At 36.8% G+C, this 27323-nt stretch overlaps 1 protein-coding gene across 3 annotated transcripts in view; it reads left to right on the forward strand.

Annotated features, from left to right (window-relative positions):
- LOC131061627 (phosphatidylinositol/phosphatidylcholine transfer protein SFH3) overlaps window positions 1-27323 on the forward strand; it is a 51824-nt gene that overhangs the window by 3422 nt on the left and 21079 nt on the right. For 2 of the 3 annotated variants that reach the window (XM_057995410.2, XM_057995412.2), the window contains exons 4-10: window positions 14405-14488; window positions 14616-14669; window positions 15418-15495; window positions 17701-17754; window positions 18048-18107; window positions 18204-18299; window positions 25605-25706. In XM_057995410.2, the coding sequence (XP_057851393.2) occupies window positions 14405-14488; window positions 14616-14669; window positions 15418-15495; window positions 17701-17754; window positions 18048-18107; window positions 18204-18299; window positions 25605-25706 (528 nt within the window). The remainder of the gene's footprint in view (window positions 1-14404; window positions 14489-14615; window positions 14670-15417; window positions 15496-17700; window positions 17755-18047; window positions 18108-18203; window positions 18300-25604; window positions 25707-27323) is intronic. The other variant, XM_057995413.2, reaches the window with a different exon arrangement.

Below are 27323 nucleotides of genomic sequence, written 5' to 3' on the forward strand. Positions count from 1 at the left end.
GATTAATTGATTACCCTGAGAGATGGATCTGGTCCTAGTTGGACGGTCCTGCCTCTTGTGGGCCAAATGATGAATTGATGACCCCAAGAGATGGATCTTGTCTTGGTTGGACGTTCCTGCCTCTTTTGGGCTAAGTGATGAATTGATTACCCTAAGAGATGGATTTGGTCTTGGTTGGACATTCCTGCCTTTTGTGGGCTAAGTGATGAATTGATTACCCCAAGGGATGGATCTGGTCCTGGTTGGATGTTCTTGCCTCTTGTGGGCTAATTGATGAATTGATTACCCCAAGGGATGGATCTGGTCCTGGTTGGATGTTCTTGCGTCTTGTGGGCTAAGTGATGAATTGATTACCGCAAAGGATGGATTTGGTCTTGTTTGGATGTTTCAGCCGCTTGTGGGATGTGATGTAAATAGCCATGACTTGGATGTTGCGTTCTCTCGGGCTTAGTTGGGTTTGGGTAGTTTATCAACGTCCTTTTGAGTTTCCTATTGAACTAAGCAATGATTGGTTGTAGGTTAATTAGCTAGTCATAATGTTTATTGTAATTTGTCTATTCACTGTGTCTCCATGTATTCATGTGTATGCTCTTATGTGTACACTCCATGTTTATTTCATGCCTGATGTGTTTCCAATATGTGTATTCCGTGAATCTCTATGTTTATTGCTTTGGGTTGATCTAGAATATGAGAATAACAAGAGTGAACCAAAAAGAAGTATGGATTTTTTTAGGAGAGAACATTGCATTTAAGGTCATAAATGTGTGTCATCATGCTTCTAAACTTCTTCTCAATATCTGGGAAGTTCACCCTTGCTTTGTCTCGAAGAGATTTTTATAGGACCAACCAAAATAGTTCTTACAATCATAATGGATGAGAAAAAAATTGTCTTAAATTTACAAACATTGGTTGTGATATCTCACATTTGAGCTCAGGACGAAGACATATGCCTTGAAATAGTATTGAAGTTACACAGCAGAAGTTAATCATATCCCATGGAGGATCTAAAGATTACAAATCTCCAAGGGTTAGTTAGGGACCCTCACATTGAAAAGATTTGGATAAAATTGACATTGCTTGAGTAGAAGCAATTTTGGGAAGTGCAGACTATCATGCCCCACCTGAGGTTAGGGTTTTATAAGTACAAATCTTAGCACTAAATAAAATAAAATTGAGGGTCAGGGTTGACTCAGAGACAAGAAATTATAATAATAATAAAATAAACACCTGAAAGGTTTAGGGCCTACCTAGGGTTTAAGGGCAAACAACAAAGATTATCACTAAATAATTATGGGCCGACTCAATTTATGAAATATACAATGAAATGAAATGCACACCCTATGCTTCGCCGTCCCCCTTCCTTGAATAGTCAACTTACATAAAGAATTATAAATAAATCAAGTCAGAACATTATTTCTCTTTGTAGGCCAACCTGCAGATGTTTGGCACCTTGTTTTTTGTTGTTTTCACATTTAATACAGTTGGGCCAACCTATTTGGAGAGGCGCACCCCTTGGATGAAGAGTTGTTTTTGCAAAGTATAAATAGAGGTTATTTTGGGTAAAAACAGGCAAGAAGTCAGGGAATATAATTCCTATTTAAGTAGACTCAGAGCAGAAAGAGAGCAGATTGTATTTCAGATTCTTGTGCATACATTAAAGAATCAATTGCAGATCTGATAGTTAAATTGATCAAGAGCGAACTGGATCAGTTCCTAGTGCATACAAAGAGGAGATTAATAGCAGAAATCAGGCCATAAGATCATATCAGAGTTTGCTATGTATTACAGGCAGTGGGCAAAATATAAGGTGATCCAGAAAGGGGACATTATACTTTCTCATGATAATTCAAAATATATCTAGTATTATATTTATATAATTTCAGCAACTAAGTTAGTTTCAATTACTTCTTGTTGCATTCATTGCACTCTCAGATTTGTGGTTGTCTCATGTGGAAACGGTGATCTTTATGTCTAAGTGACTATTCATAATTAACTCTTTGTTGCTGTAGTGTTGAAATTATTAGCCAAGATCTGTTAGAATGCTCACTACTGATCACTACTGAAATAGATTCTTATAGTTTCTTCAGGGGCTTCTTGTTTGTGATGGGGGATTATTATTTTGTTGAGCAATTATTGGGTATGACTGCTGCATTTTGATTCATAGACTATGACAGATGTGTGCAGCAAACTATGTTTGGTTTTACATCTGTTTAACTACATACTGTGGATAGGCCTGAGCTGTGATAGTACTTGAAACTCAAAGGTTGGTTGCTTTGTGTAGTTCATTTGTGCCAGTGAAAATGAGTAAGCTTATCTGATGTTTTGTCTTTTTAAAGACTGGCATTCTTAAAGGTTTTGATCAACTATGTTTTTATAGAAATTGAAGTGTGAAGCTTGTAGCTTGTATATTGATTTTAGATTCCTAAGTACTAGAAGAGTACTTGATTGTAAGAACAATGGTTTCTCCTAAAAAAAAGTCTTTTTGTTGCTTCTCATGTGAGTGTTTAATGCCAACAATGCATCTTTTCTCTTCTGACCAAATAATGCAAATATTATGGCAGGTAAAATTCTGGCAGACATAGGATCATTGCTGCAGGTTGAGAAGCCACATGTAGGGGCCATAACCTTTAATAAAGCTGTACACTACTAAGTGATGGGCATGAGTGAACATTAGTAATTGAACATTGCAAACAGTATGTGGCACAGTCTCACATGCTTCTTGATGTCACAACCTAATTAATAATAAGGAAACATAGGTGGCTGACCTCAATTCCAAAGAATAGTGTAGAGGGACATGGTATCACCTATGTATTTTTATGGTTGGGAAAGTGAAGTATCCAAAGGAGACCCCTAATGACTAAAACAATTAGAATAGGTGAGGAGGTACATAATTTGCTATCTTGATATCACCTCACAAAAGTTGACTTCTATTATTCCCCAGTGATAAGTAGGTAAGCATATTGGTTAGTAGGATGAAAGCAAAAGAAGTCACCTTGTTGAATAAGTGGACAAGCAATAATATATCAACTTCATAATGAATATGACATCTTAAAATAAGTCCCTGTCTTCTATATTTTGTAAGAGAGTAAAGGCAACAAATCCTCTCACTTAGGGGAAATATGCATCCATATTTAATTTGTAATGAATGAAAACACTTGTAGTTGATCAAGAGAAATTTTGAGGTTAAGATTCTACGGATGTTTAATGTAGACAAGATGGATAACAATTCCTCCAACAATTTGTGGTGAATGCTTGGCACGGAAAGGCATCTTATGACGAAGAGGTTGGAGTAGGGAAATTCAAGTGACCATAATATATTATTAGCATATGTTCTCCCTTATAGCTTTATTAATCGACCCCTTTATCATAGGATATTAGGGGCCTTTAAAGAGGTTGAATGGAGGGATATGGTCCATGGAAAATCCATCATATTAGAGAATCATAGTAGTCATGATGTTTTAACATGTTGTTCTTGGGGAGTTAAGGAGACAACCTAGTATGGATATCTCTCTTAGCTTTAGGTAGAATTATCCTATGTCATTGGAGATGCAAAGCGAGCACAAGAATACTTTTAAGAAGAGGCTAGGAAGCAAACTTAGCTTGGACAATGTTTGAGAGAATAATATGTTTGTAATATGTTTGAGTGAAGGTGTCTTTTGTTGTCTTGAAATAAGTAGTGCTGTATAGGTGTATCTATGGATAGCTTTTGTGGACTTTTAATTGACTTGGATCGCATCCCATGCTCCTTGCTTGATAACCCGTTGAACTTGCCATTCTTGCCAACATATAAACAATGTAGGAGCTCATGTAAGAGGATTGGGACTGCTTCAAATTCTTCAGTTGTTTGTCCAGGTTGTTACTAATCATCTTTGTCCAATCCACCATCTTTTTGGCATCCATCACTTCCTCAATGAAGTAAAACATTCATGGCTCGAAGATGAATGCCTTTAGACATCCCATAATTTGACTCATCATCAACACAAGATCACCGTACTCTTGCTTGAAGTCCAAGCTGGTGAGCTGCTTGGGCATTTTGGATTGGTGAGGCTTTGGCTTTTGCATCCACTTTTTGTTGATGATTCCAATGCATCCCTCTATTCCAGAGCCATAGAGCATGGTCGCCCTCTTCTTAGTCTTGAACATCATGGACTGGAACGTGGGGATTCCAAAAGCCTCACTAATTGCCTTAGTGGTGAGATATGTCAAGAGTTTGCCATCAAGTGCCACAATTGCTCTTCTTTCAGTGTTGTAGTGTTTTGCACACTCAATGATCAGCTTCCTGCATTGGATGGCAGGAGGGAAATTGATAGCCGCCACAATTCCATTTCTAACTATCCTCTTGGTGACAACTGATAGAGGATGTCCATCGTGACCAAATATTCTTCTCTTGAATTCTTTCAACTTTAATGTTCCTAAGTTGGTGTCATTGACCTCCCTCCACTTTGAAATGATCTTTGACTCAAGGAGGAATCCCTTTTGTTCATTTTTGATTTGCGTCTACTTGGAAGTGTTTGCCACCTTGCTTGTCTCTGCCATTTAATTTCCTTGGAAGATTAGAACGTTTGGATGAAGAAAAACCACGCCTTAGCTATTTTTCACGCCTTGCTTCTTGCTTGAATTCTCCCAAATACGTTGTGAAGAATGAAACCTCATGTCTTGTTTGAATAGGAAATTCGCCCACCAAGTTGCCAAGTTGGCACTTAGATAAATTTAGCAACTGCATTAATTCTTTCCCAATTACATCTCATATTTCCATTGTAAGAGGGAGATGACTTGTCATTTGGGTGGACCCCGCTCGTCATACTTGACTTCAAAAATAGGAACTTCCATCATGTCTTGGGTTATTATGCCCCATTAGTGAGGAATATTCCATTTTGCATGCTTCAAACTTGCCTTCCACACGTTTTTTGCTATCCTAGGTGCATTCTAGATAGGAAGGAGGGTTTTTCAATGTTTGGTGCCAATTCTATGTGGTAGGAGATTCCTCTAGCTTGGGCGCATATGAGATGGCAGGGAGGATTTCTTCAAACACAACCAATTTTATCATTTCCCCCCTTCATGAGATTAAGCGCATTCCAAAGGTGAAGTAGGAATTTCCATACTCTGTAAAATTCTATCATTTCTATGCCCTGAGAGTGCTTGGGCGCATTTGGGGGGAGTTGAAGGACTTTTCCATGCTTTTGCCAAATTTGTTCATTTCCATGATTTTATGCAAACCTGGGCACATTCTAGAGGTGAAGGATGAAATTCTCCACGCACTGCCATTTTTTCATCGTTTCCAAATTTGTATGCATGTTAGGGTGCATTTTGGGCTTGGAGGAGGACCTCACACAAGGAATAATCCTTCCTGCCTACGAATTTGTGCCCACCAAGTCATCTTGGGCACACCTAAGGCTCGAAGAAGAATTTTTGCACAAAGGGAGAATTCCTCCTTGCCGTGGGATTTGCACTCAAGGAGGGAGTCTAGGCACACTTTGGGTGAGTTGAAGGATTTTTGCACAAATGGAATAATCCTTCTCTGCTAGGATTTGGAACCAAGGAGGTTGATTGGGTGCACTGGGAAGCCTAAAAGAGGATTTAGGCACACTTTGTGTGTGTTGAAGGATTTTTGCACAAATGGAATAATCCTTCTCTGCTTGGGATTTGGACCCAAGGAGGTTGATTGGGTGCACTGGGAGCCTAAAGGAGGAGTTTCGGAATGAAGGCTAATTCCTCTTCTTGGGAATTGCACTCAAGAATAGATTTCTTTATGCTTAGTCCTTCTGAGGATGATTTCCAGACAATCAAAAAATTGATCACATGATTGCTCATTGCTTTTCCGGATTTAGAATTAGATGCTCTAGTTCTTTCTATAGTTAGTGCTCACTTGTTGCCAAGGATAAACTTTCAAAAAATAGACTTAATAAAAATAGTAAGTTCTTCCAAACATGAAATTAGGCCAATCAGGGCCACAATGAAACTTACTAAAAAAATAGTAAATCTCTTGAAAACAGTCAAATTTCAGTGGTAGCTTTCTTGAAAGATTTCCTTTTCAACACTTAGCTCAAATTTCACTATGCCCTAGATTGTTGGCTTCTTTTCTAAGTCTAGAGGATAAAAACCCTAAAATAGACAATACTTGCTTCCAGACTTGGCCAAAATTCACCAAAATGCTTGGGGACCTGAGGAGATCGAGGAAATTGCAGCCAAACTATCCAAAAAACTCACAACCTAAAGACCAAGGGGACAAAAATGTAGGGGGTCCCTGATTGGAATGGGGTGATGTGTGATTAGGTCACAATACGGTGAAATCCATGACCAACTCTTGTCACTTCCACTTAGCACTCAAAACCCCATCGAAGGACATAAAGATATATTTGTGCTTCTAAGATGAGAATGATTTCAATGTTTAAGCAAAACAAGTGATCAAATAGATGAAGGGATGCAAAGGGTTAAGGGAGGAAGAAGTTACTTCCAGTAGGGCTCAAAATCCTTGACCACCTTGTGGTCACTGCCAATAACACCCCAAATTCACGACCACTTTGTGGTCACTGCCAGTGGCACCCCAAAACCTTGACCTGCTCTAAGACACTGCCAGTGACCCTTAAAAGGTTCGATCACCTTGCTGATTTCTAGTAGCACCTCAAAACCACAACCTACTTGATGACCACTTCTACTTGCTGATGAAATTGGCGACCATGCATGTATCACTTCTAGTTTGGCTCCAAAAGCCTGGCCTTGCCTCATCTTCACTTTCAATAGGAGCCCAAAAGCTCGACCAAGCATGTAGCACTTCCAGTAGGAGGTCAAAAGCCTGGCCACCTTGGAAATATTTCCAAAGACCCCTCAAATCCACGCCCAAGAGCAGAATGGTGAAAAGATCAGACCTTGAAACAATTCAAATCAGAAAAATATCAGTGAATTGGACTTGAAACATAAAATCAGACTAAAACATTACAAAATCAGACCTTGAAATGTGAAAAATTTGTTTGATACCGTCTTTGTTCATTTTGTAGATGAGAGAATGAAGAAAGATTTCAAGATCAACATAACGATGATAACAAATGCAAAAGGACATAATTAGCACAAAGATACATTAGTGCATTCCATCTATAACATGAGACAAGACATACATAGAAGGATTTACCAATGGGTAGAAGGATACAAGAAGCTGCTTGAAGGAAAATATTTCACAAGATCACACAAGAAGGAAAGGGTTATCAGCATTTTCAAGGCAAGAGAGGCATCATGACCTCATGCTGTGCATATGCAATGATCAACACCTTAAAGGACATTGTTGGATGAAAGATGAAGAGGACAGGGAAGGGCATGCAAGATCAAGTGCTAAGATATTTAAAGACATCATATTGATGATCGGGAAGATTTTAAGGCAAACTTGAATTTCCATTGGAAATCCGAGAATTGCTGCCAGTATAGCAAAAGAGTAATCCAAGATGAAGGCTTCAAGTGAATGTGATCTAGTCAAAGAGATGATGCAATTTGTGAATATCTCCCACCACTACCTTAATCAGTGCAAGCGCTTGAAAATATTGAGTATGACGAGATATTGCCTCAATCACCTACATTTGTGATTAGTTACAAGATGAGCAAGTTGAGGTAGCACCTACTCATCACCAACTCACCTTCACACATCATTCCAATTCAAGGCATCTAGATTCAATACACCTAACTCATCCAATGAGGCAGATAACTACCACATGTGAGCACAAACTTTGATGTAACTAACCTCATCATTCATTGGTCAACATTCAAGGAATGACATGTCCTATTTATTGAAATTTTATCATTGGTCAAGTGCTAAATGCTATGTAATGGGTGTAACAAACCCTAATTAGGGTTTTCGTCTTGTAATCTTGGCCATTGATTGTGAATCAATCTGAGCCACTCATTGTATAGAGAGCACTATATAAGGCTTGCTCTCCTCATTTGTAAAGGTTTATAGTTTAGTAGCAGACAATAATTAGATAGCATCGGGAGTAGAATAGGAGGAGAAGGCAAAAATTGTATGGTTTCTTGTTATATCCTCATGTTAGATGGTGTTGATTAGATGGATGGAAGCTATTGTGGATGATTAATGGTGAAGTTCGCATGTTCATACTACTAGCATTTCACTAATTGTGAAGTATCTTGCATGGTCAATTGAACTCTCTTCATGAGCTAAACTTTGATTGCTACTCATTGATATGCATTGCATTGATGGTGTTTATGCCGTTGGTAGTAATTTGAACATCATTTTGCTCTCCTTAGAAGATCGCACTAAACTTTGTGGAGTTGTTGCTTTGCATGGCACTAAGTCATTCACAGTCTCTTACATTCTTAGGATTACATTTGCTTTCTCAACCCTATTTCTTTTGCCTTTTGTTTTAAAGTTAAGTTAACTTCCACATTCCAACAATATTCAAGTAGGAGTTCAAGTATCAATGGAAGTACCCTTTGTGATTCCAACAATATCACATCAAACCATTGAGCTTATCAACACGTCAAGACCTTACATTTGGAACCTTGGAGTCACCTCAAGTGATCACTTAGCTCATCATTTGAGGGATTTTGTTCAAGATAGGATAAGATACTTAGTATTTTATTTTTTTGCTGCATAGTGCATAAAAACACATCAATAGGACGTAGTAATTGAAAAGCATTGAATGCAATGAGATTTCCAAGGCCTTTGATGTGTGTGAGAGATGTTTTATAGAGGCAAAATTGATGAAGAAAGATGTCATTTTAGTTGAGATGGGTAGTGGTAGTTTGGTTTTTGTAGAGTCTAGATGGAGGCCAATTTCGTTTTAAGAACAAAGAAACAATAGTTTGGATTTTTGGGCAGAATTATAGATGATCGTTTGAAGAATATTTTTAAATTTGATGACTCGATGTTCTCCGAAGCTATCAAAATGATGTTGGGAGAGGAGTATATGGCTGTAACATATAGATAGAGAACAAACGTTGATATTGCCTCTTTGTTTTTGGCATGGTGTTTGGAGTTTGGTGGGAAAGATGATATGCAATGGATAACGAACTCAACAATGAAGGTCCACTATTAGAGAGGTAGGTGTCAACGGCAGATAAAACCACATATGTGGGTTTGGTCCTCCTAGGCCTCTATTACCACATCACATGGTTGCTAGATCGAATGCATAAGTCGTAATAGGCTGCAATGTGCTGCGCGGGGGGGGGGGGGGTAGGTTGAGGGGCATTCGAGAGAGTCTCCTCGTTCCCATACACTTGCCCTTAGGTTGCCTAAAAGGGTTTGGAGGCGTTTATTGCCATCTACATTCCTGTGGTGGAGAATGGCTCCATGTGGCAAAGTACACTCCTTTGCGCCCCTTCCTACTATGGAGTGCTAGTTGTGATGAGGAAGACAAGTGAGAAGCAGCACAACTAGGGTGGAGCTTTGTTAAGGAGTACCTGAGGGATTGGGTGAAAGAACAAAGAGCAGAGGAGAATTTTGGGTAGGCATCGACAAGGAAAAGGCTAAAATTCAATAGAGGAGACTACTAGGAGGAATAAGCAAAGAAGACAATAAAAACAAATTAAGGACAGTATGCATTGTATTTACGTTAGTTCAGTGGTCAACAGACTCAATTTTGTATACTTTATATTTTTGAAATACTAATAATATAAAAACATATTTCATCGATAAAAAAATATTATTACAAACATGAATACAAAATCATGTGTAAGAAAGGCATGGTAGCCCATATGTCCTTATTGTTACTACTATTTTGTGCTTTTATTCTTTAGATAATCATTGTTAAATGAAAATTTTCAATGTTGTTAATTTGCTTGTTTTGTTTTTTTCAAATTCATAGAGGTAGCTTATATAATTAGCATATGATTTTCCATCCAAATGAGGAGATGCATGATTTCTCACAAGCCTCAAGAAAGAGAGAAGAGAGTTTATTTGAGATTTCTTAGGTATAGGATAAACAAATAATGAAATCTGCGAGCAGAAAGAACACCAATATATAAAGGTAAGAGACCAAAAGAAATAACAATTTTTTAATGTAAGAATGGACAAGGAATATGAACTATGTTAGACCAAGTTTATGGAATAGGGATTGTAGGGAATGTGGGCATGCATTTTTTGTATAGTGGGAGATGGACTTAGTTTGGACAATGTTTGAGAGAATAATATGTTTGTAATTGGTCATATTTAGGACAAATAGTCTTATGCACTCTTAATATCCAATATATATATATATATTGTTTCAGGGGTAAAAATCAGTCATAATTAATCAGATATATGAGAGCAAATCACATTTCTAATCTAATTAAAACCAACTCCTAAATGACAATGAAATGCATCAAATCAATTGAATATCAAAAATAACATAATGAAACTCCCTCAATTGATCCAAATAAGCTTCCATCGCTCTTCTCCAAATTGTGTGATAGGTGGCTCTTAGGTGTTGCACTGGGATTCCTACATATGATAGACACAATTATTTCAAAGATTGTGATTCTAGATTGAAATTGAGAAATAAGCCTTGCTTTTATAGATTTTCAGGTGAGATGAGGTGAGATTTGGAACTAAAGTGCTGATTGATAGTTCACTGATTTTGATTGATCAATGTTGGTAAACAGATTCTACTATGTGCGCAATGGAGGAGTGACAAAAAGTTCCCAACAGTTGGATAGATCGTTCGCTGAGACACGATCTTCCTCTGCGTTTGAGAGGGGCAGCTCCCTTGTATGATAGGGGTATTTGTATTTTCACGTATAATTAATCTTGGAAAAGAAAATGAACAATGACTATGAATGGAGTTTAAGGAAATCTACACAACAAACATACGATTGCCACTTAGATTCCATCGACTATTAAACTTATCACTATCAACTCTAGACTACGCATGAGAAGAGAGTGAAACAAAACATTAAGTTTGCGTAACGTCTATATACTTCAAAGATACCAAAGAAATCTATGACGTTATATGACCATTGTCTTCATGAAACTGGGAAAGTAATTTGTAAGCTTGTTATTTCAATATCACACGATAATTACATAACATCGAGCAAGTGAACACTTGACAATCATGGAAGCACTCCCAATCTGCCTTGTATTCTAAATGATGAAATTATACAATTTAAAATTTTTAGCTGTCCCAAACTCACAAAATCTAAAAAGTCCTTCTACCATCTATCTTTCTAATATTTATAGCCTCTCAAAATAACTACCTCATAACCAACTTTGATTCCGAGTTAAAAATTAACTCATTTCTGCGCAAATTACAACGAGTTAATAACTGGCATATTTATGCGTGGAAAAAGTCAACCTATTAACCTTGACTCTATGAGATAGAAAATCACAACTTATACAATGAAACCAAATTTAAACAAAGACTAACTAAGCAACGCACGAGAAAAGAAAATATACAAAGATATGAACATGGTGTTACTTTCCGAAATCATGAAAGAGCACACTAGCTGATTATTTATCTTTGCTGAATTGGTGTTTTGGCCTTGAATGACTTGTATGCTTTGAGTGCGTCTATCATGAACTTGTACTTGGGAATGATCACATTATCCATTTTTAATTTGGGAGTAGCTTGGCCATCCTGAATGTTAACCAAATCCTGATAATATGAAGGCATGTCACAAGCATCCAAGGCAACTGAAACAACATTGAGTCTCTTCATTCTATTAGCATTTGACACTTGTACATCTGCTAATTCAGTATTAATTCCCAATCTCGATGCAACTTTGGTTTTTTTGGGTTTGGCTATCCTGTGAAGTACATTTGCAACTGCATTGAAACTAGGAGTTATCAGCTGAACAATCCTCTTCTTATTCTGCAAACTCTGCTGTAACCAAAATGATGAAGATGATAACAATGATTCTTGATTGCTCACATATGCAGAGGTTAAAGATGTTAAACTATTTGGGAAAAGCGGAGATTGGATTTCAGCATGAGCATCATTTATTTGGTAAAATCATCATGTTGGGGAGATGAAATAATGATAGAAGGTGAGACGGAAGGAATTTGCTGACTTTCAACATTGGGAGGGTGTTGAGGTGAAACACTTTCCAACTCATCTTCAAGTTCTTGGGCAAGATTCATTGTTTTTCCTTTTGTCTTTAATCTCTTTTTTTTAGTGACAGTGCTAACTTCACATGCCTTTGCAAGATCCTTCTCTTTTTTTGGATCTTCTCCATCATCACCTCCTTTAGAAATATTTTGGTGTGGACTCATCACAAGGTTTGATCTTTGCGAATTAGCTGGAATGGAAGAACTTCCTTGTGCTCCACTTCTATCCTTTGAGGAATTAGCTTTATATGAAGGCCTAGTTGCCATAGACTCAATCCTCTTACTCTTAACCCATTCAAGCGTCCTTCGAACCACGTAAGCTGATCTTTCTTGAACACTTCTTAATTCTGAAATTTACCAATTAATAGGTGGGAGTGGAAGAAGTTGAATCCTCTTGAAGTAAAAACCATCAATCAAATCAGATTCATCATCCTCAATGCCATTCACATTTATTTCTATTCTATAGTCAATTATATGCATAATAGAAAATCTCATTCAGTCCCTTTTCCGCACCTCAAAATCATCTTCATAGTCTTGCCAAAAATCTTCTATATCAGGAAAGTGCTCAAATCTGGCACCGAGTTCTAACTCCCCTGCGGCATATCCTTTGCTATCGAAGGGAAACCTCATATCATAAGGATATAGGTGAATTTTTGCTATTGATCTCTCAATACTTTGGGCATCTGAATAGCTCTCACAGCTATAATAACCAACTCCAATGGGAAAAGGATTAATACTTTTCCTTTTGTTCCGGCAAATCTTGTTGACTTGTGCAATGTGCCGGCATATCTCAATGAGGATCAACTTATCTTCAACAGACCTTGGCAACGTGAGAGGGCAGCCATCATAACCTCCTATCCGAATGTATGTGAACTTCGGAAACTGTATAAAGTAACTACCATATTTCTGAATCAATACTGCTGCTTCTAAGGATATTCTGAGTCCAATATTACCCTGTAGTTCTCTTACTGTCAACATCGTGAAGGCATCATTAACCCGCCTGAAGTGATGATAACTTTCCTCCAACTGCAATTGCGGATGATAATTGTAAATTTGAGTTGCATCATCATAAATGCCTTCAGTATTCAATCTTGGCCATTTCTTCATCCCAACAATGGCATAAAAGAGGTATGATACTATGATGTAATGTGGAAGTTATAATTGTTCTTCAGTTTGAGTAGCTGATCGCAAAGATTATTGCTAATAATCTCGGCCCAATTAATAAATTGTATGCCCTCACAGATGATATTAATGAACAAGAACATCCACCCCTCCAAGTCATTTGAGTCCTCATTTCCCATGACCCGGTTCAAGAAAATAACCATATTAGCGATATCTTCCATCAGCAGGGACTTGTGAATTATTTTAGGAAGCTGTGTTTTTCCTTTCCTTGGTTTTGCTAACCATTTCTTGGCTATGTTATTCAAACACTGAGCTTCATTATTTATAAAATAATTTTCGGCATATTCCCTGTCTACCTCTGTGAATTGGTCTTTGAAAGGTAATCTGAAAATTATGGCAATAGAGACTGGATCAAGTTTGGCAACCGCATTACCTTCTGCTGTCCTGATTTCTTTCGTATCTGGATTAAATGCTTTCATGCATTCCAAAACTATTTCCGGACATTGCACTGATGTGGGGTATCCTGCTGCATGAGCTAATCCACTGTCTAATAACCTCTGAGCTGTCAAAGTCTTATCTTTCCTTTCCATCGATTTCCAAAAATCCGAAAGACTCACATTTCCCAACTTGGTATCTCTAATATCTGAAAGTGAACATTTGAGAATGGGAGCATAATTGGGGCTATGAAACTTGTATTTCATTATGACAAATAAAAATAATGCTCACTCAGCTCTATTTTAATTAATGTTCGCAACTTTGTCAAAACAGTTTACCTACTCTGTCTTTGCATTGAAAGTCTCCAAATAAAACTAGAACAGATAATAACTTGTATGTGAAGAACTTCTCTTTCGATCCTATTACCTGTTATGGACATTAGTTCAAAATGATATATATTTCGATTTCAAATTACAAGATCTCTGCTGAAAGTGATGTTTTAGCTAGCCAAATGTATCAGCTTCAACTTTCAGGATTTGGTGCTGTGTTGTCTCTCATTATTTTATTGCTGTTGGCTGAAGATACAAGAAACTATATGTCATGCTCTTCATTGCAGTACAGTAAATTGTAAAAAAAATTCAATCTATACTTTCCTGGAAAAAGGCAAGCCTATGACAATTTTTATTGTGTATTTTTATGCATTTGCCTATTGCAAGTTGGATTTCGTGTTGAGAAAATTTCATCTAGCCTGCATCTACTAATGGATTTAAGGCTGAGTAAATTTTTGATTAACTAACTTCAAGATTATGTGTCATATGAATACAGATAATGCATCAAGGATATGTTCATCAAAATTTAGAAAGATTCCTTAGGGCTCGGGAAGGAAATGTTGCTAAAGCAAACAAAATGGTGAAAACAATCAATAAAGTCATACCATTTTCAATTTGCAGTTCAAGTCACTAAATGTATGTTTAAGGCCTTTGAGAGATTTGTTACCATACAATTCAGGTGTTGATACATTTTATTTTTCCTGCAGCTACTAGATTGCTTATATTGGAGAGTTCAAAATGAAATCGATAACATCTTAGCGGTATAAAGCTAGTTCTCTTTTCTTTGACAACACTACTGTTGAAGCTTCTATAAGTAATAATGTTTTTGCAATTGAACTAATTGTGATCAGTAATGCTTAAGCAATACCATTTAATCTAATCTTCGATATAGCTTTTGGAAAAAAAACTTATAATTCTGGTTGGAACTGTGGTTTCCATATAATCTAAGGCATTTTAATTTCTTTTTTAACTAATGTTGCCATGAGCAGATCTGTAATTTAGTGCATTTAGTAGCAACCTCTTCACTAATAATCAATTCATTGTTAATGTTGATGAATCAAAAGTGTACTGTATCTAGCATCTTAAATTTCAATTGATCAATATTTTCAGTCACATTAGGCTCCCAATGTCCTCTTTTCTGGACATGAGGTACACAGATTTAGCAGCTTTAAATCTTCCCAATAACTAATTTAGAGTACGCAAGTATTAGCTCAAAACTCAATCACTTATCAAGAGATCAATTTTTAAAATGTTAAGTAAGTGAATCTTGTTGCAGCACAAGGATAAAGCTGAATTTGTTATTGTACTTTTGCAAGTTAATGACAGCATGAGTGAAATTATGGAACTGACAGCTTCAGACAGAGGCAGTGTTATGCATCTGCAATAATAGATAAAGCTCGAAAGATTTAAGTGAGGCATAATGCATCATATTATCACAGTTGAGTTTTGAGCCAGCGATCTTGAAATTCAAACTGACAGAAAGCTGTCCTTCTTATGTACAACTTGCAGAAACCTATTCAACCAAGGGAAGTTTATAATGATGTTCGAGAATCTCAACTTATTGGAATGACAGGATATTGCAAAAAGGTAAGAGTAAAATGGTGTTGTATTTATTGGAGAAGTGCAAATTGCAAGTTTTCTTTTTCTTTTCATGCATAGTTTTCTTACTCAATTTTTTATTTTTTGCCTATATATTCTAGTTGCAGGAATGAGCAAAGAAGGTACCTAACTTTGAATTCCAGAGATTTTTTTAAGAATAGCTATCACCTATGCTGTACTTGTTTGATATGGTACTTAAGTCCATTCTTAAATATTAGAGTATCAAATTTCATGAATATTCAAATTATCCAACATATTCATGCTTATGAAAATCTTTATGCTTTACTTGGCATAATTGTAGCAAATTTCATTTTATTATGAAGGTAGTAAATAAATCTCTACATTTATTTAGCATTTCTTTTGATGCAAATGTATATGAACAAGATAAATACCAGAAACTGAGAATTGCATTTGATTCTGTATGTAGCTTTGTCTTCCAACTTTCATATCTAATGGAGATACAACCTTTCTTCTCTCTTCTAGAAATTTGCTTTCACTGTCTACTATGAAAAATGTACCAAGAGTCTATTTAGCTAATGTAGATTAAGTCTATGAAGTTTCCCATTAGGAGAATATATACTGTAAGGATTAGTTAAAAAGGGATGATTGTTTGGAACTGCAATAGCCTGAGTGGACTGGATTGACTGCTGATAAATTATGGCAATATTTGTCCTTGCTGGTATTCTAAACTACTGGGCTCGTCCCATGCATCCAAATTCATAACTTCTTTGGTAATTTTAGCCTTTTCAAGCAGTGAAATGCCTTTTCCAATTTCTTTGGAAAAGCTTCTTGCAGTGAATAATTATGCTTATTGTGGAGTTCTACTGTGTGGTTTTGGGGGGGTGTGGGAGGATGGGGCATTAAGCTGTGTTACTGGGTTCATATATGGAGGACAGTGCACCCGGACTGGGTTTGCATGTAGGTTCTCCTGGGTGTGCCCCAGGGGCCCTGGGTTCACTGTGGGTCTGCACACCTGGACCCACAACGAATCCAGGGCCCTTGGGGCGCACCCGGACACAAACCCGGGCGAACCCAACCCCCAAAACTGCCCAGTTACATATACACACACACGTATATTGTATGTGTATATATGTACACACACACACACACACACACACACACACACACACACACACACACACACACACACATATATATATGCCTGTACTCATGAACTGGGTTCTCGTACCTGAACCGGAATTGGTACTTAGGTATCAAGTTAGGAAAGAAGTTAACATGCCTATAGGTAAATTACTTTGAATCAACATTGTCATTTGCGAAACAGGGCAAATACCTAAGTTACCCGGTTTGGGTTCAGGTATGAGAACCTGGTTCGTGGGTAAAGACATGCATACATACATACATATTTATATACATACATACTGTACATACATTTATATATAAAGATATGTATGTATGTATGTATATTACTAATTTTTTCACACCAAAAAACTTGTCATGGAGCAGACAAGAAATGAATATTTAAACTTTTTCAATAGTGATCAGAAGTCTTCCAGAGAATATAATTGTTTTCTAGAAAAGCTGAGTGGGTTACTTTTGGCAATAGATCAGAAGTTCCATAAATTTATTTCTGAATTCAGTGGTTTACATAATTGTTTCTTTTAGACATTCTGGGCATAGACAAAATCTAAAATATATTCTAATTTGTTGAGACTTTAATTCAACCTGCAGTTTATTTTTTAAACACAAAAGATATTCAATAATTTCTGACAAGTCTGATCTGCATAAATTAAAATTATCAGTTAGAGAAATACTCAAAATCAAAAAATGGAGCTCAGTTGTCGAATTATTTTAGAGAAAAACTTATGTGAAAGGAAGAGAAAAACAATTGTACAATTATTTCAGGAGCTGGGATTCACTATTTTCTACCAATCTATAATTGATGCATTGACTGAGACATCCACTGCAAAGTCTCTGGAATTCATAATATGTGCAGAAGTACTCAATGACAGCTATCATGGGTGGTATTGTGTTTCAGTATTCCAACTAGTTTACTCAGATTTGGTGCATTGATTGTTAGTAATCTTAGCTGTATTGTTCCACAGCTGAATGTTGGGTCATGCAGTGCCATTCCTAATCTATGGAACTGTTTATAATTATAGTTTATGGGCCATGCAGTGCGGTTCTTAATTTATGCAACTGTTTATAATTTTGCACTACGCTCATTTGCAGGGCCGGCCTGTTTTTGCTATTGGTGTGGGGCTCAGCGGATATGATAAAGCATCTGTAAGACTAGTGCTCTTCCGCATGGAACATTTATCTTATGTTTTCCTTCAATGATCTCTATATGCTTTACATATGCTACCTTTTTTTTAATTATGGTTATGCACTTGAGAAGCAGGTTCTGCTTTTTAAGTAAACTGCCTCCTTTGCCCCTTCCTTCCGTGTTTTTTTTTAATAACTTGATATACAAAGTGAACCCATGCTGTGAAAACATGCATATATTCTTCCTCGTCTTTTTTCGTGTTTTATTTATTTTTGATTGCAAATTAATGCCCAGTTTTGTTCTGTTCATGCAGCCAGACAAATATGTGCAGTCACATATACAGATGAATGAATATCGAGATCAAGTTCTTTTGGTAAGTTGTGCATGCACTGGATTTTGTATGGAAATGTTCTTGGGTGTTAAATGTTATTTTAGTATAGAATTTGAATTTTCTTTATTAATGTTTCAGCCAAATTCAACTAAGAAACATGGGAGATACATTGGACCATGCTTGAAAGTTTTGGATATGACAGGGCTCAAACTTTCTGCTTTAAGCCGCATCAAGGTTTGTATTTTGCAAGTTTACGAGTTCCCTAGATTATGTCTGTTACATTGCTGTCTTTGATTTTACTTGTAGAAAGACTGCTAGAACTCAATCTGTGGATGCTGTTTGCTGTATGTGATGCATATGTTATATATATATGTACACACGCGCACGTGCACACACAACTCTGTCTGTCTGTGAGTTAATTTTGCAGTGCAGTATACAGTTGAATGCATATATTTATTTGTATACGACCATCATGGATATTTAAGGTGACTTTGTGGAGGTTCAGAGGAAGTCATCTGGATATATGGACACTTTTTGTTTTGGTCGGTAATAGATATTTTTATTAATAGTCTAAAAAAGTATATATATCAAAATTGTCCATCAAAAGATTATGTCCACGCTCCCCTATATACCCTTTACGTCACTTTGTCATTCAAAATGCAGAAACATAGTTTGCCACCTATAACAGACCTCCATGCATAACCCTACTTTACTTGCTTGGCAATCACCATACTGGCATACCACCATTATAGGGGTATACAAAAACAAAATCCGTTTCCGCCACAAACTAGAACCAACCCCCATACCATTTTCTTCATGAATTTTAACAGAAATTACAAAAAATTACAGTACATCAAGAATGCAAAAGGAGGGGCTTCCCTCATTCTTTACCCGCTTAGTCCACCTCTGCTCTAATTTTCTTGGACGCCGCCAACATCTTCTTATTCACTGTCCGCTTCCTCTTCTCCTTGGCTCCCATTTCAATTGTCGCAACAACATTATTCGCCTTAAGCCTCTTTTTGCTAGAGATATGCCTTTAGAGATTCCCACCCAATCAAGGCTTCGGTTCTTCTTTCATCTATGTTACACCCAATCGACTAGTGAATGAATGAGATTAGCTCATGCACCTTCGCAACATCCAAATGATCAATGTCTTCTCTAATATTAAAACCCGTTCCAGGAATAGCACATTACATCACAGACTCCAGCTTGTAAATCCAATTCTCCATAGTTTTCTTCATGACCCATTTAATAGTCTCTGCCCTTTCTCCTAGGGCCAAGCTCCACGCTACCACCATGGCAATAATTGTTGATTTTGTAACTAGGTTAGAAAATTAAATAGGATTCGGATTGCCTTAAGGCATCATCTGAATCCTTATAGGGCAGGGCCCTATCTATTGTATTATATTTATGTGTAAAACAAATAGGGCTGGCCCCTCTATATCCTCACGCCAAACATAAAAGAACTCATGCTTCCTTATAGGGCCGACCCTATATTTGTGCGAAGTTAAGTCTATGTAAAACATGTGGACCTATCCATCATTATAGGGCCGACTCATGCTTCCAAATGTGTGGACCTATCCATCATTGTAATATGTAAAAGGTTTTAGCGCCCAAGGTTAAATGGGCCGACTTAGAGATAAATTAAAGGATGAACCTCATATATTATACCAGCCACTTGCAAGGCTTAAACAGATATTGTGTATTCATGCAATCATCCTCTGCTAGATGCGAATTCTGATCTGCACTTCAGAAGACAGCGAATTCTTCCTAAAGGACAGCGAATCTCTCCTCATGCTGGGCTAACATTTGTGTAGAAGATATTTGCCTAAATCTGCTCCTGCAGACTGTGAACATGAACTAGGGGTCTGCTCTTCATCATTTTGGAAATTCATCAAGTTCAGATCAGAACTTAAGTCTCAGATAAGTTTGCTCCAATTGTGCCCTAGCTGGTTTGTTATTGTACTTACAAATTCAATATAACATGATCAGATCTGAGGATCTGTAGTTGCTGGGTTTTTCCTCATAGAGGGAGGTTTTCCCAGGGTAGTCTTGTGTTGTGTGATTCTCTATTTGTATGCTTTACTGTGCAACTTTAGTTTTCTGTTTATTGTGGATAATCTGATCATGAAAAACTAACAATAATGACCATGTTGGTCCAGTATCAGTGCTTGGTTTGTAGAAAAACATCCCCCAACAACAATTCAATTACCTGCAAAAACTCCACATCACCAAATTTGGAGAGGCTTTTAAGTCTCTTCACAGAGACCATCCCCAAGAAAGCTGCTTGCTGCCTAGTTGTGATCAACGTGAATGTTGCCTCCATCACCCTTTCTCAATAGAGCACTCGTCACTTCTATCTGAGGAATAAAACCACCCTCTGCCACCTTTTATAACCACCCAGAGAGAGACCCTTGTCCCATCAACCACCTTCCCTTAAACTCTCATTAATGCTCCATTCGTGTGACGATGTGCCAAAGATGGCAGAGATCGAATGTGAGATTTCGAAAATCTTTAATACTCATCGCACCTTCATCATTTAGAGTTAACATCCACTTTGATAAAACATCTGCCACCTCATTACTCGCATGGTGTACGCGAGAAATTTGGAACCATCAAAAGTTGCCAATTCTTGCTTGATTGTATAGATGTACTTTTGTAAATGCCAAGCTTGCACTTCGCCTGATTTAATCGCATTGCCAATGATCAAAGAGTCGCCCTCCAAATGAAGTTTTGAGAGGCCCAAATGTCTTCCAAGTTCGACGACATGAAGAGTTGCCATAGCCTTTGCAACATTATTTCTCCCATCATTTAGCTGCTTAGCCCCCAAAGCGATGATATTCCCTTGCCAATCCTGCACCACGAATTTTGCTCCCGAAGCACTCGGATTGCCCTTTGATGCTCCATCGAAATTGATTTTAAACCATCCCTCCATCGGTTTAAGCTGTGTTACCTCCTTTGAGAGACTAGTTTTTGGATGCACCCGACCATGCACATTAACAAGCTGAAGTTTAATGCTTGGCCATTCCATTTGAACTCTTTTGTCCTCACTTGTAAAAGGGACATGGGATCTATAAAACTGGGAAATCATTGCACCAACTGTTTCCTCAATCAAATTATTGATCCTATGACAAACCCTCTCTCTAGACCCTTTTTTGTCTTGAAAAATACGTCTATTCCTTTCCTTCCATATCTCCTAGAGAATTGCAGATGGGCAAATCATCCATATACATTAGAAAGTCACTTTTCTACCCCCTTCTGGCCAACCAAGGAGTAATTGTTTTAAGATTTCTAGAAAAGGCCCTTGCCATTCCAATGTCTGCATGACCATCCTCCGACATTTTGTAGCTATCTCACAATGTAGTAATAAATGATCAACTGTCTCCTCCTTCTCACACATCACACATTTCAAAGGTCCCATAAATCCAATTGTTTTGCTTCTTTCTCTTGTCAAAATAGCCGAGAAGGTCCCACATTTCAAAGGTCCCATAAATCCAATACTTTTGGAAGACATTCTTTTCCCCAGCATAGCCGAGAAGGCAATCCTTCCTCCCCATCTCTTCTATCTAGCAATTGCTGGCCAACCTTCATCGAATACTTTCCATTTGTGGCTCCACACCACACTACCTTACCCTCTATATCTGTTAACAAAGCCTTCCCCTGTTTGAAGATTACAAAAAGTATATTTTTCTGCTCATCAGTTTGTTCCGCATTTTCCAACGATTTCCATGCCCACTCCATAACTTCTTCAAACCCTAATGCACTTGTATAATATTATTAATAATGTATGAATATGATGTGATCTTGTCTAACCCATGTATGTATGTATGTATGCATGTACATTTGTATGTATGTACGTACGTATGCATGCATGCATGTATGCATGTATGGATGTATGCATGTATGTAGGTATGGATGTATTGCATGCATGGATGTATGTATGATGCATGCATGAATGCATGCATGCATGTATGTATGTATGTATGCATGCATGTATGTATGTATGTATGCATGCATGTATGTATGGATGCATGTATCAGTGTATTCATGTATGCATGCATGCATGGATGTATGTATGCATGTATATGCATGTATGCATGCATGCATGCATGTAACCCTAACCTTAATTTGTTGCAATTGTGATTCTAGGGCAAATTCTAGGACAAATTAGGAAGGGGATATTATAGTCGATAATACAACTTTCAAAGGTGTGGCATATTTACGTTTTGTGTGTACTAGATTTGTCAGCCTCACAATAGTAGTTCTTTGTTTTTGTGCATCCTTCATTCAAGCAATGGTTTCTAGTTATTGACATCTCAATGCCAAAGGGTTCCTTGTTTGAAATCAACACTTGCTTTTTTCTCTATGTAGTTGTAAAATAATGTAGTAGTTTGTGTTTTAATTGCATTATAATTCACTAAGGAATTTTAGCTATCCACTTGGCGAAGACCCAACCATTTGGCACTTTGACCAAGGGATTTTTCTGAACAGGTCTCTTTCCTTCCCATAATTGCTTTGCATTTAGTGTTGCCATTTGATAACCATGTAATATTGCACAAGATTATACAATCAATGCAAATCAATTGTGGTTGGTTAATGTTTAGGTGAACTATCAAAGTTTGAAGTGATTGTAGAGAGGCGAGGGGGACATTCTTTTTACCTCATTTATCTTCATGTAAAAGGCATGCTTTTAAGTTTCAAAGTGCAAGAATAGGCTGAAATAGAAATTTATTATATCTTTTGATTAACTAGATGAAAGCAAGTGTCATTTTTATAAGTGAATAAATTATTCGAAGTTTGATTCATTGGAAACTATAACTTGCTAAATTGTATAGTGCCTCTATTTTGCTCCATTGAAATTCCTAGACTCAAGTTGTCATCAAAATATTGCATCAAGGGGTGGGGTGTCTTGTGTTGTGCCATTGTGCACTTCCGTGAGCTGTGACATTGAATATTTCCACATTTCCCTTCCAGCATTTCTTTATGCACATCAATTTTGCAACTAAATCTACTAAGCATCCAATTCAACAAACCATTAAGCCTTTAACACCCTTCAACTATCATGAATGGAAATTGGTCGTTTCCATTATGTTGAAAAGTCAAAAGTTATTTAGGGTAACTATGGGTAAAAAAAGAGCCCAATGTAGCAAAAGATAAGGAAAAGTGGTTTAATAAATGCGATCAAGCCTTTGGATTACTATGTCTAAATCTATCTCCAGATTTTCCATTCTATGTAGAGGCCTCAAAAACACCCAATGAAGTTTGGTTAGCCCTTGGACAACTCTTCAGGACTTTGACTTTGAAAAAACCCAATTAAGGAGTCATGATTTAGAAAATGAACTTTTAAGTTTTAAGTCCAAGAGACTTTGACTTCGACTCTTTAGATGACTATTTCACTAAGGTTGCAACTCAAAGATTGTGGCATAGACAAGAAAGATGATCAGCTAATGCTTTCCATTCTTTCAAGGCTAAGTCTTGAATATTCTGTTGTTTTTTTATCCATGTTTTATTCCACTAAGAGAGCTTCTATAGCCACATGGAAAATGCCAATTTTGGATAATTTCATTGCAGACTTAATAAAGGAGTAAGATAAGTTAATCTAGATGGGCACCTTGAAGACCACTAAACTTCAAGCCCTTATTGTAGGAAAAGGTAATCAAAAGGCTTTAAATAAAGGGGAGAAACAAAACTATCAACGAGATAAGGAAAATAAGAATTCTACCACGACAAAAAAGTGTAATGTGCCTTTTGGAAGAAATCACAACATATGAGAACAAATGTATGGAGAAAAGGATTCATCACCTAACACATCTTCTTGAGCAACATGGGGATTCTGAATCTAGCATAGTCTTCATCAAGTTTAGAATCTTCTAAGGCAATGGATAAATCTAAGGGTCATGACTCATAACTTTAAGCATAGATTGCTTATCTCCACCATCAATTGTTTGCTTCAAAATTCAGAGATGCTTCACCAAGAGTATCTAGAGGTTTTTTTCCTAAGTTACCGGTTCGGGTTCGGATTTGGGAACGGATTCGTGGGTTCGACAATTTTTTTTTTCTTGGGTACAGGTACGGGTTCATCTGTACATATATACATATATTAATTATAAATTTATATATATACACATTTATTATATATATTTTCAATATATACAATCCATACAAAAATAATTTTTTATTGTTTTTTGACCCATGAGCCCCATTTTTGGGAACCCACGAGCCTGGGTTCACTCGAGTCCTTCCCAGGTGCCCGGGTTCCCTGTGGGTCCTGCGACAAGACCCACAGGGAACCCAGCCACTTGGGAAGGAACCAGGTGGAACCCAGGTTGAACTCGGGCCGGACTAGGACCGGGCACGAACCAGGACCCGGACCCAAGCCAAAACCACAAGAACCGGTAACTTAGTTTTTTTCCAGCAGGATAGCACTTGGAGCATTTGAGCATCATCTGTAGAGGGGGCTACATAATATCTTTGTTCTCTCTCCTATGTTACGGACATTTCTTGCATATTTTGTATCGTCTCCCTTTTGGAGGAAAGTTTTTTCCCATTGGGTTTTCTTTCTTACTCCGCTTTATGAGAGATATATTTGTACATGGGTAGTGGGGACCCATCCATCTTTGTGCCTGTGTAAGCTGATTTTAAATGGGTGTATTAGAATAAAATTATCATTTTATAGTTTTTAATATTCTTCTTGCCACCTTATGTGGCTATGTGTCATTTAGAGAGTTAGTTGAACTCTTCAAAGATATTTAGCACTTCTCATTTCCACTTGGTAGAGCATTCTTGCCACCTTGAGTTGAGTTTTCCTACAGATTCTCAATCTCATCATCCTATTCGTACCATCTTTCTCATTGCCAATCTCATAACATTTTTTCCTATCTCTATCAATCTATTTGCTGATTGCTTAAAGCTTTATTTTCTTTCTTTGAGTTATACTCCCATAGGCTCAGTGCTTCATTGTTCCTCCACTAACATCATTGACCTACTATTGGTAAACTTGAGGGTATTAAATAAATCTCATTCATGCATTCTTTTGAAGTATTGTGAAGAGGAATAAGAGCCATCTCTTATCACAGCCTCTGGATTTTCCCCTGCCTTGTAAACTATCCAGTACTTATCAATAATGAGGCCTTAAGATGAAAACTTTGTGAATGCCAAAGGAATTTAATTATGGGACAACATGCTTTACGAACCAACAATTCAAACTTGCATGAACATTCATTATGTGAGTAAAATGAGAAGATTAAATTTATATTTCATTGTTTGAATAATTAAATTGATATTTAGTTTCATGTAAGTTACTTTGATTATAGTAACAATTCATAGTTGATTTTCTTTAAATTTGTCCCTATTTCTACTTGCTTGTAGTTCTTGCAGTCATGGCTGTTTTTGTCGTTCAACACCATTAACAAACTTGTAGGTTATGTTGAATCTAGTAATTTGTAAAGACATGATGTGGCTTTGAAATGTACATGCATGTAGATTTTAGCCTTTTTTCAGTTTTGCCTTTCATGCAGCTTGCTAATTTTATGGTTGCAGATATTGACTATGATATCCACAATTGACGATCTTAATTATCCAGAAAAGACAGAGACATACTATATTGTTAATGCTCCATATGTCTTTTCAGCCTGTTGGAAGGTATTCTCCTCATTTGCTTGTATAATAATCCGAAAGAACTAGCTGCATGTAAAGGTTGAGAAAATTTGTTAGTATCATATCATTTAAAAGTTGTATATTTGGTAATATTTGGCATGTTGAAACAATCATATACATCAGCACAGAAACAAGTATGATCATGAGCTGTATGAAATAATCTTAGTGAGCAATCTGATTGATGCATGGTGTCTCCAATTAGCTTTTAAAAAGGAATCTAATATCTTTATACAAACAAACCTGATAATTATCCAGGAAAGACAGAGACATATTATACTGTTAACACAATGCTTTTCTGTATGTTAGAAGGTATTCTCATCACTTGCTTTTAAGATAATCTGAAACAACTACCTGTATAAATAGGTTGGGAAAATTAAAAAACATCTTCTCATTTCACAAGTTGTATATTTTGTAATATTTGGCATGCTGAATTAGTTATTTCCATCACCAAGGATACAAATATAATGCTATACAAAATGATCTCAGTGAGCTAACTGATTGATACATCATGTTTTCTATTTGGTTTTAGAAATGAATCTAATAACTCTGCACAAACCAACATTATAATTGCATCAGTGAACAATAGAATCACACAGATAGCTTGCCTTTTAAAAAATTGGGCAAAAAATGATCCTGTGCCCCAAGAGTCAAGAACTGACATTTAATGGAAACAAATAAGTCTGGTTTTAATAAATCTAACCAAATATTGCTTTGATATACTCAATTCCCATAAGTTGAGCAGGAAAAGAGAAGGTTATATATATTATATATATATATATACCTCCAAGAGAAATCAATGTGCAGACAACCATATTCAGTGCCATATGGTTTTGCGACTATTCCTTATCATCACATGGTTTCCTAAAAGAGGATCTCACTAAGGGAGTGGGGCAGTGATTAAATAGTTGAATTAAGCCCATACTGAAGCCGAAAAGTATCTGAGATGTTTATACAAAGGTCATCTATACGATACTTATCTCCCCATATAATAGATAAAGAATCCTGCATGTTGTTATATCCCAAAATTTTGAATAAGATGAGATCTATAGTTTATTAGTTGAGATGTATATTTTGAACACTTGGAAATCACCAAAACCGAATTGGAATCAAATTCTGATAAAATTGGGATGATATTAAAGATGTAGGATGGCGATTGAAGCGAATTGGGTGACTTAACTAAAAATAGACATGCTTTCCAAGAAGTTTGGAGAACACAATAAGAGGCCAGAAACACTCCTGAAAGTGTCACTACGATCCAAAATGCCAACCAAGATCAATGCCATACTTAGATATCAATAAAAACTAAACTTGGATCCTCCAAGAAGTTTGGAATTCTTCCCAACAGACCAAGAAGCTTACAGAAAACTCCAAAATTGGCCAAAAGCTCACAAAACATATCGCATAAAATGGGGACATTACACCCAAATCCTAAAACATGGATTCAAAACATCTAAAATATTTCTTTTATTGTGAATGCAAAATGATGTGCACCATGAAGGTCCATGTGGTTTTAAAGGTTAGCTCTTTTAGCCTGACGAGGGCATTGCTTCCAGACCTCTATGAGGAGCAATACCTTGAGACCCCTACTAAACTCATTTGATA

Source organism: Cryptomeria japonica, chromosome 4, assembly GCF_030272615.1.
Source record: "Cryptomeria japonica chromosome 4, Sugi_1.0, whole genome shotgun sequence".
Lineage (NCBI taxonomy): Eukaryota > Viridiplantae > Streptophyta > Pinopsida > Cupressales > Cupressaceae > Cryptomeria > Cryptomeria japonica.